At 34.7% G+C, this 11,133-nt stretch overlaps 1 protein-coding gene across 1 annotated transcript; it reads left to right on the top strand.

The window, feature by feature from the left end:
• The first annotated feature begins 4,894 nt into the window (after nucleotides 1-4,894).
• Nucleotides 4,895-7,806, top strand: LOC111496090. The gene is made up of 4 exons (XM_023146373.1): nucleotides 4,895-5,399; nucleotides 6,495-7,103; nucleotides 7,175-7,463; nucleotides 7,572-7,806. The coding sequence occupies exons 1-4, from the start codon at nucleotides 4,917-4,919 to the stop codon at nucleotides 7,604-7,606; spliced, it is 1,416 nt and encodes a 471-aa protein (XP_023002141.1). The 5' UTR covers nucleotides 4,895-4,916; the 3' UTR covers nucleotides 7,607-7,806.
• The last annotated feature ends 3,327 nt before the right edge of the window (nucleotides 7,807-11,133 follow it).

The raw sequence follows: 11,133 nt of genomic DNA, 5'->3' as shown, positions 1-11,133 counted from the left end.
GAAAATAGAGTTTAAGTCAAGAGATGATTTTCCGTCCTTTCTTTAGTAGACGTATTTTAAAACCTTGAGAGAAAACTCAAACTAGAAAGGGAAAGTCCAGAAAACAAAGCATTTTTTATAAGGTTGTGGAAACTTCTTCTTAGCAAATACGTTCTAAAAACCTTGAGGGGAAATCCGAGTTCAAAAGAGAAAATCCAAAGAGGACAATACATGTTAGCAATGGACTTGAGCCGTTCGCCGAACGAACGTCCTACTAATTATGAAGAATGACACTGAGAGGTTTGGTTCTCTATCAGACAGCCTGCCAGCTGGGGGTGGGACATGAGACGACACAAGATCATGGACCCTTCAAAAGACCAATGATTGAGGAGGATATGGGTGTTTGTATTGCATTGTCTACTAAATTTCTTCTTCTGTATTCTGAAAGATGTTCCTTGTCTACTAAGTTTTTGTTCATTTGAGAGAGTTTGAATATGTTCTGTAGCAGCCGCCATTGGTCGTAGTTGAGTTCGGGATAATACCCTTGTGACTTGCAATGACGAAACACCACTTCCTTATCCATGTTAAAGATATTTAGTACTGAATTATAATTTACCATATATATTATATTTGATCTTTGCGTTCATTTACCATACGTATATTTCATTTTGTCTCTCTTGAACTCGATTCATAAAACTTGATTCACTCATTCAAACGTTGAACGACTCCTACAAATTCATTGTTTGTTACCTTACAACTGATGTGCCACCATATAACACCAAAAATTGTGAATATATCTCATTTCTTCTCTTTTTCTCTCGTTTTGTTTCCTTCAAACTTTAATCCCTAATCTATGGTGACACAAATGACCTAACCTAAAATTACCACGGTTGGATTGAGTTTCCCATTAAATTCGGGTTAGGTAGGTTGGAGAATTGATTGAGATTGGTCCTTTCCACTAACCCGACCCAACTCAACCATATACAATCGTAGTAGCAAACAAATGATCCTATTACTAAACAAATTGCAAAAAGGTTTCTTTCAGTTTGTTGGCTCGTAACAGATTGTAATAGCTCAGGCCCACCGCTAGCAGATGTTGTCCTATTTGGACTTTCCCTTTCGGGCTTCCTCTCAAGGCTTTAAAACGCGTCTACTAAGGAAATATTTTCACACTCTTATAAAGGACATTTCATTCTCCTTTGCAACCAATGTGGAATATCACAAAGATGTACGTGGAATATGTCGATAAAGATGGGACTGCAGAAGAGGCCATGTTGGAGACCTTGTATGGACCTAGTTTGAGGCTTCAACAAAGTCTTGGCAGATTTTGTATTGATATCGATCAGTTAGTATGCCAAACAACTTGACCAAGAATCAACTAGGAGAGTCAGTTCATGTGGGGTATTTGGATTCAGGTGCAAGCTTTCATGGCAAAATAGATACTACATAGAGTTATAGAGTTAGGAGCCTAACTCATTGGATTATTTTACTTTCAAAGGTCTATTTGGTTCTCGAACACTAAAAAAACAACATTTGTCTCGAAACCCACCGTTGTTTTCACTACAAAAGTAGGCTTTTTCATATCTATACATATATGCACACTAGCTTCTGAGTCATATCGTGTAACGACCCTAAATTTCTAAATACTCATAATCGTTACTAACATCTCATGTTTATCTCTTAAATGCGGAATATAACTCTTAAATGCTCATCATAAATAACGAAAAATTTAAAAACATTCCAGACACGGATGGTCTTATATGTTCCAAAACCTAACGATGAAATTTAAAATTAAAACAAAAACAATTACAAATGAAATAATTTAAATAATGAAATGCAAATGTCGTATTCTAACTTAAGACTAGGAATTTAAACATGTAGTTACCCTATTCACGTGCCACAATCTCTATTTGCAACGTTGTCGTTATCCATACATGGGCGCCTTGCCTTTACCTAAAAATGATATGACACATGGCCTGAGTATTTCAAAGAATACTTAGCAAGTGACCCCACTATAGGGGTCATGCTAATGTAAAACATGCAATCATGCTCTTCGGACCTATCTCTATTCTCTACGGGTGACCTCCAGTCTCGGAAAAATTGGATGTATAGTACTTCCATATACACGACCTACACGTGCGAGTGTGAATCTCCAGGATGCTCGCACACCCCCTAGACCCTCTCTGGTCAAGCTAATTTGTAACAACGTCCGGAGGTCAGCGAAACCCCATAGTGTCATACTCCCCATGAACACCCTACTCTCATACTGTGAGCGTCTGCACTCATATCTCTAGGGGAAGTATCCCTAGCTTGTGAATATCCAGTATGCATGAGCATCCGCACACAACCCTCTAGTCTCATCCTTTTGTTACATGAAGTAACACATGCTTGTTGGTTAATTATATTAACATCATTTTCATGCTCTTAGGGTTGTGTCCTAGGTTGATCTAACAACGTGATGCAATATGACACTTATCATCATATAACATGCTCATTATAGAAAATATCATCATATTAAGATAAACGTCATGCAAACATCATACCTATCATAATGTCATCAAGTGCATCAAACATATCATGTACATCATGCATCGAAACATAAATCACATACATACAACATGCATCACAGCTCAAACATCATACTCATACATCATCATAACATCATACATCATCATGCTCGTAAATAAAGCTCCATGCAAACAATTCTAGTCTATCCTATAGTAAGGTCACTTTCATACTTTTTTTTACCGATTTTTTGTTCGTTCATTTTTTATGTATATTATTCTCGGTCAATTTTAGTTGAATAATACGCTCATTAAATTTCATACAATGTAGTTATAAATTTACGTTGAAATTTTGTAAATGGATATTAAAATTGTCGTTTTTAAAACAAAACATATTCAACACGACACCCTTAAATAAAAATATTTGACGAAGTCAAGTTGTTTGGAAAAATATAAGCATTTATACGAACGGAGTTGACTCAATGTTAAAAGACTTTCAGTTTCCAATGTCTATGTCGCTTAGCTTTGGGCAACACGCTAGAAAACTGTGCAAGGGAATCTTGTTTTGTATATTCATACATGTACTTATACATGTATCTATAAGTAACCATTCAACAAAATTTCGAGTGAGTTAAATTGGTGGCCCGAGTAATCGAATATGTTTCACAACTCAACCCAAAAACAAAGGGTAAGATTGAGTTGTCAGGTTACTTTTTTTAATTATTTAAAAAATCTTACTTATCTACCGTACATGTTACATTAATAACCATAGTTTCATAAAACTCAAATATCAAATATTCATATTTCACAGTGTATCAGTTACAAACATCAAATATTCTTCATTTTCATGATAATTTTAAAAATAGAGCGAGATTGGGTTGTACTCTATTTTTAGGTTGATCCGACAAAAAAATCTCTACGGGCTAACAAACCCAACTTTTTGGTTTTTAGAAAATTCAACCCAAATACAACATTTATAAGTTAAGTTGGGTAGTTCTAGTTACTCCTAGTTTTTAAATTGATATGGACAACCTTAGTACCAACCTTAATCGCCCATCTTTTCTCATTAACATGCACACTTGTTAGACACCAGTTTCACTCCCCTAAGTCAATGAATAGAAGAGCAATTCACCCAAAAGATGGGACTTGTCACTCAACAGATCCGTGACCCGTGACGTTAGAAAATGGTGAATCACCTCCTCTATATCTAGAGTTGGCCCATGAGCAGCTAAAGTACCACTTGAAACTTTAAAACGCCTTAGATGCTTAAATAGTAATAGAGACTAAACCCAAACTTCCTAGACCCAGAGTTGAGCCTATAGATACCTACTAGATTAAGGATATGATGTGAGCCTACAAATATATTGCTTACCAAGTATTTTTATACTCACCCATTTTCTCTTTCTTTTTCAGGCGTTTGTAGGCTATTGGTCAAGATGAAGCATTTGAGACCTACACATTCATATGGGGGGTTGTCGTTCCAGAGTGTCAGTTCGGTTTTACATTTTGAGTCATTTGTATTTTGATTTGTAATTGTATCCGTCCTCATTTCCCCATTCATAATAAAGTTGAGTATCACCGTTTTTGTAATGTCCCACATTGGTTGGGAAGGAGAATAAAACACCTTATAAGGGTGTGGAAATCTTCCCCTAACAGACATGGTTTAAAGTAGAAGTGTACATGATCCGGGTTGGGTTGGGGGATTTTTATTTTCGGGTTGGATAAAAAAAATATAAGGATTGATCATTTGTACATATAAATTATGAAATATGTTTATTTATATGTGACGTTAGAAAGATTTTTAATATATTTTATATATTTTTATTTGGTTCGGGTTAATCTGAAGTTGCTCACGAACTCGAAATCAAACCGATTCATTCCGTTCGAGTTCAGAAAAATGAACCCAATTTACCTAAAATGCTAATCCAACCCTTATAGTTTGGGTTGTCGGGTTGAATGTACACCTCTATTTCTATTTGAAAGCTTTGAGAGTAAGCCCAAAAGTGAAAGTCAAAAGATGACAATATTAAGTAGCGTGGATCTGGGTCGTTACACTTTTGTTCACTATAGTCACATTAGTCTAAGTCATAATTGATCTCTTGACCGAGTTCATTTACCATGCATCCTTGTCTACGGCAAAGATTAGGTTTGAATTAAATGAAACAGAAAAAAAGTTTGTTAGAAATGGATACACGTTACTTATTCATGTTAAAAATGGAAATTTTGCCTTATTCTTTCATAGACGCAATCAACCGGTGAGAAGAGCCAAGAAGTTTCGCCAATTATGTCAGTCAACCAAAACAAAAAAAAGTCTCCAATTGGGTTCTTCCCACGAATCTTCCTCGTATTCCGACGCTATAAATCATTTAGGTGTGGTGGTTTCAGCAAACGTTTTCAGAAGCCTGACATTTTCAGAAGCCATTGTTATACACCATGGAGCTCTTCACCAAAACAAAGGCCATCAAACTCCGAGCCCACAACGACAAGTACCTAGCCTCCGATGACGACAAACAAACCATCCGCCAGAGCCGCACCCGTGCATCCCGTAAAACCATATGGGTGGTCGAACCAGTGGAGCAGAATCCTAAAGCCATCCGCTTGAGAAACTGCCACGGGCGTTACCTGAGCGCGTCGGACCTACCAATCCTACTGGGAATGACCGGGAACAGGGTAATCCAGGATCCGCCGGATAAATCCTCGGACTGGATGGTGCAGTGGGAGCCGGTGCGGGAAGGGTTCCAGGTGAAGCTGCGGAGTTGGTGTGGGACGTTTTTGCGGGCGAATGGAGGAACGCCGCCGTGGAGAAACTCAGTGACTCACGACGAGCCGCACAGCTCCACCACCGGAAAGTGGATTTTGTGGGACATTGAGGCCGTGAATTTGGAGCCCGGGACGGCGTTTGCTGATGTGGCCGAGGTAAGTCTTCTATTATCTGATTAAATAAATTTAGGGTAATTCATTCAATAATTGAGATACCATATGCTAAAATGATAAATAAATAAATAAATAAATAATTGATATTTGAGAGTGACATGTAACAAAAACTAGGTCCTTGTGTTTGACGGAGCCAGCTGGATACGTTGACAGTTTACACCTCGGAAATCTAAATTCATATTTATTTCCACGTCAACAAATATAATAAAAACAAAAAATAATTGTCTTTGAAAATGAAAAAAGAAAATACCATTTAATGTTCCTCTAAAAACATTTTCAAACAAAATCCAATACCTAGAGATATCTTATGGGAGAAGTCTTTCACCTATTTTATTCCTATTTTTTCATTTATTTTTTTTTGTGAAAAAATATTTTTTTAAAATAAATAATATTTTAAAATTCCCATTTTATCCGCATAATTTTTTAAAATTTTTATAATATAACATCATCTTTAATAATTAAAAAGACGTAGTCTTTCATATAAAAATGAATTTTTTATGTGTTGAAAATATATTGATATCAAGTCTAGGATGGGTATCATGATATAATTCTATTCCATTCTCGTTTATTTAATAAGAAAAAAAATGTTTCTCACTTCTTCTTCATTACTCGTCTAAACGGGAAATTCCTTTCCCATTCAAGGCATTCTCTCACGGGATTGAACATCTCTACTAATACTCAGAGGCGTACTCATGTTGGATTGAAATTTCTTTTGGATAGAATCGAAATTTTGAGTTGATTGTTTTGGGGATCTAAAGAACTTAAATAGAGTTCATAATCTAACAAAATCCGACTCAAAATTAGGTTTTTTTTTCATTATTAAAATATGACACTATTAGATTGTAAGGCTATTTTCATTCATACATATCTATGTGTGTGTAAAAAACATACGTCAGCTAGTCGAATGATATCTCCGCTGTTTCCACCTTCGTGCCAACCCACACAAAGAGAATCTTCTTCAGCTTCCTTCCACTGTAAAGCAAAAAAACGCCATTGTTGCTTTTTCAGACCCATAAAATCGTGAATCCGTCTTAGAATATCTCTTATCAAACCTCTCAGTTTCAAATTCTTCTACAGAATCGCATCTCCTCCACTAAGTTCAATTCCAACATGGATTTCTTCCGCAACGCCAAGGTCGTCCGCCTCCGGAGCCATAACAAGAAGTATTTGTTCGCCGACGAAGACGAGGAGTCTGTTACTCAGAGTCGGAACGGATCGTCGGAGAATGCGAGATGGAGTGTTGAGTTTGTTAAGTACTCCGATTCTATAATCCGCCTCAAGAGCTGCTACGGCAAGTACTTAATGGCCTCGAATCAGCCGTTCTTGCTCGGAATGACCGGCTTGAAGGTTCTTCAGACTCGTCCGGAGCGGTTGAACTCCTCGCTTGAGTGGGAGCCGATCAAGGAACGCTCGCTTGTGAGACTTAAAACGCGGTACGGTAATTTCTTGAGAGGCAACGGCGGTGTTCCGCCGTGGCGGAACTCCGTCACTCACGATGTGCCGCATCGTACCGCTACTCAGGAATGGATTCTATGGGATGTTGATGTTGTCGAAATCGAGATTCAATCTTCTGTTCACAAAACCCTAGCTCATCCCGAACCCGAACCCGACCCGGATTCTTCTCTTGAATTGAGTTCGACATCATCTTCTGTTTCATTTGAATCTGCAAATCCTTCAAGATCTGAGGTGTTTTACTAATCTATTCCCCCAAATTCATTTCGATTAACACTAATTCCAATTTTCCCCAAATTTTTCAGTCGAATAACTCTGGAGCGTTGAACTCACCACCTAAATCGGAAGGGAGGAGGATATTTTACCAGATTGCTGATGATGAGGGGGAGGATGAAGATTCAGAGAGGCATTCTTTGAATTTCAATGGAAAAGGAGTGGAGGAATTGAGCCATAAATTGGAGGAAGTGACTGGAATTGAAGACGTAATTGTTTGTACTCGTAGTCCACTGAATGGGAAGCTTTATCCTCTTCGATTGCAGCTTCCTCCCAACAACACAACTTTGAAAGTTGTTCTGGTTTCGAAATCTTCAAAACGTAAGAATCATTCAACCCTTTGAAACTCTTTGAAACTCCTTGATTTAGATTAGAGCAAAAACTAAATGGCTGTGGTTTGATGTTATATTTTCATTGAATCTGTAACAGTGGGAATTGAGTTTGAGAAGGAAGGTTTGATATAAAGAACAGAGAGTGATTGATCTGGAAACAGGGGTGAGGCTGGAGCAGAACACAAACAAGAACACAAAGATTCTAGTTAGTATTGGATTACTGTTTTTGGGTTTTAATTTACAGTATTGTGATTGTAAATATAATGTGTTAGAAGCAGCCATTGAATTCAAAATCTAAATTCAAACAGAAAAGAACTCTGTTCTTCCACAGATGATGAAGGCGTCTGCTGCTGTAGAAATGAAGCTGATTAAATTAAGAACATGAACGAGCAGCACGCGCAAGGGCTGTGCGTCACAAGGCTGCCGATTTCTGTAAGCTTATTAGAATAATTATAATTAATAATTAAAAGGAGGTAGGAAAACGATAAAAAATTTGTAAAAGAGATTGTTCGACAATTAATTGTCTTTTTAGTTCCGTCAATTACTTCTAATAATTTAATTAAATTAGTTAATTTTAGATAGTTTTCATTAAGTCAAATTATTCAATTAAATAATATTTTATGTTTTATTCTTTAATTAAATAATAATAAATCTAGAATAATATATAATATATATAAACTCTTATTATTTAAGTTGTATCTAAATTTAAGTCATATTTAAATATTAGATTAGGGTACATTCAACCGGACAACCTGGACCAATTCAATCCATATAGAGTTGGGTTGGATGAGATTAGCATTTTGCAGAACCCGAATTGAATCAGTTCGGTTTTAGATTTGTAGGACAAAATTCTCGAGTTGACCTGAGCGACCCGATCCAAATAAAAATATATAAACTATATTAAAAATATTCTTTTATTAATGGATTTGTCAAAGTGGTACTTTGGCCAGTTTAGCAAGACCGACTCTAGTCTATTACATATATATATTTTTATTAATTTCTTTTATTTGTTTTTATTATTTTAATGTATTTATTATCTATTTGGTTCGACTCTAGTCTATTACTTTTTTTTATTAATTTCTTTTTATTATTTTAATGTATTTATTATCTATTTGGTGTAATATTATTATATCTCAATTTATATATATATTTATTTTTGTTTGCAACATTATTATATTCTAATTTATTATATATTTATTTTTGTTTACAACATTATTATATTCTAATTTATATATATATATTATTAATTTCTTTTATTTCTTTTTATTATTTTAATGTATTTATTATCTATTTGTGCAACATTATTATATTCTAATTTATATATATATTTATTTTTGTTTACAACATTTTATATTCTAATTTTTATATATATTTATTTTTCTAATAATTTATTTCAATTAAAATATTTTTATATATTTTTTATTTTTATTATATACACTACCTATAAACTAAATTTTTTTATTGTTTATTTATAATTTCTATCATCTATCCTTATTTTAACCAATTCTAAAAAATATGGGTATATGATAATGTTGAATTAGGTTAATATGTCAGAATTTTTGCTAGGATTTGTTTTTTTGTTTCTGTTTTTGTAAATAATTATACAAATCATTATTTGAGATTATATCCAAATAATTATACAGCATGGATTAATAAAACTTAAAAAAAATTGACAACCCAACACGAACCCAACCCGAAAATAGAGGGTTGGGTTGGGTTGTGAAAAGTTTTGGACCAATCCAACCAACCCGAATTTGGGTTGGGTAAAAAAAAATCTCTCAACCCAACCCAATCCAACCAGGACATGTACACCCATATATTAGATGATGTTAAAATTCTAATTACTTTTTATAATTTTTTTTTTTTTTTTTTTGTAGAGAAATTGTAATAGAGTATGAAGGTATAGCTTATATGCGTTATTATTATGTTACCTTCATATAGGAACAAATGAATTATATCTAGTGAAATTATGTTTTCAGCTGTCTACTGGGTAAAATCCTTGAAATTTTAAATTTGTTGAATCGACTACAAAAGTCACTTATCAATACAAATAAATCCTTGTATATTGCAAAATAAGCATGGTTAGGTGTTAAATCATCGATCTAGAGAATCGTTGAGACTTGAAGTTAGTGGACGTGATATTTGGGCATAGAAGAGGTATGCGAATGAAGTGATGCATATCCATAATTCAATCATTCTCTATCGGTATGGATCTCTTAATAAATTAATGTTAATTTTTAAAGTATAAAATTATATAATTAAATCATTGTATATTGCAAAATACACCCTTCAACAATTCTTGATAATTAAGATTAATCTTATATTAATCTTTATGAGTTTATAAGTAAGAGACAGTATCTCATTCTATTCTTTTTATGATATTATCTCGGCCTTATCTCAAAGTGTATGTAATAATTCCATTATAGAGATTGCTATTCTTGTTCTTATCTCTTTATGACTTTATTTAAAAGTTGATAATATCATACCATTGAAGAAGTGGTTACTCTCGTTCTTATATGTGAGATCCCACATTGATTCGAGAGGGGAATGAATGTCATCAAGAACGCTGGGACTCAAAGGAAGGTAAATTGTGAAATCCCACGTCAATTGGACAGGAGAAGGAAACATTATTTATAAGGGTGTGTAAACATCTACTTATCAGACGTGTTATAAGAACCTTGAGGGGAAGCCCAAAAGGAAATGCTCAATTGATAACGAACCATTTTTTTATCAGTTGGAGAGGAAAACGAAACAATCTTTATAAGGGTATGTAAACCTCTACTTACCATACACGTTTTAAAAATTTTGAGGGGAAGTCCGGAAGGAAAAACTCAACTAATAACGAAACATTTTTTTTTATTATATGGAGAGGAGAATGAAACATTCTTTACAAGGGTTGGTAAACCTCTACTTAGCATACACGTTTTAAAAACCTTGAGGGGAAGCCCGAAAGGAAAAGCTCAACCGATAATGAAACAATCTTTATTAGTTTGAGAGAAGAACAAAACATTTTTTATAAGAGTGTATAAACCTCTACTTAGCATATACGTTTTTAAAACCTTGAGAGGAAACCCAAAAGGAAGAGTTCTGATAATAAAACATTGTTTATCAGTTGGAAAGGAGAAGAAATATTCTTTATTAGGGTGTGTAAACCTCTACATAGGTAGACGCGTTTTAAAATCCTTGAGGGTAAACTTGAAAGGAAAAGCTCAAGAAGGACAATATCTAGTAGCAATGAGCTTGAGATGTTATAAATGGTATTAGAGCTAGGCATCGGGTGATGTGCCAGTGAAGAAGCTGAGCTCCAAAGTGGGGATGGACACCGGGCGGTGTGCCAACGAGGACATTGAGCCACGTAGGGGAGTGTACACGGAGAGGTGTGCTGTGAGGACGCTAGGTCCCGAATGGGTGGATTGTGAGATCTCGCATCGGTTGAAGATGACAATATCTGCGATCTCTATCGTAAAATAAACAATATCATACCATTGTAGATATGGTTACTCTTGACTTGTATCAAAGTAGACCAAAATCTCGTTCTTATCTATTTATGATCTACCGGAAGATAAGGGTTTGAATACTAATAAAAAAGGCTTTGGATATTAAATTAGGAATCAATCTAATGAAATTGGGTATTAGTATTAGTTTTGTTTGAACAGAAC

This window comes from Cucurbita maxima, unplaced genomic scaffold (genome assembly GCF_002738345.1).
Source record: "Cucurbita maxima cultivar Rimu unplaced genomic scaffold, Cmax_1.0 Cma_Scf00022, whole genome shotgun sequence".
Lineage (NCBI taxonomy): Eukaryota > Viridiplantae > Streptophyta > Magnoliopsida > Cucurbitales > Cucurbitaceae > Cucurbita > Cucurbita maxima.
This window is presented reverse-complemented; position numbering and strand designations above follow the sequence as displayed.

Coding starts and splice junctions, on each gene's coding strand:
- LOC111496090 (XM_023146373.1), top strand. CDS start 4,917: ATGGAGCTCTTCACCAAAACAAAGGCCATCAAACTCCGAGCCCACAAC. Junction 5,400..6,494: donor CGTTTGCTGATGTGGCCGAG/GTAAGTCTTCTA, acceptor ATTCTTCTACAG/AATCGCATCTCCTCCACTAA. Junction 7,104..7,174: donor CAAATCCTTCAAGATCTGAG/GTGTTTTACTAA, acceptor CAAATTTTTCAG/TCGAATAACTCTGGAGCGTT.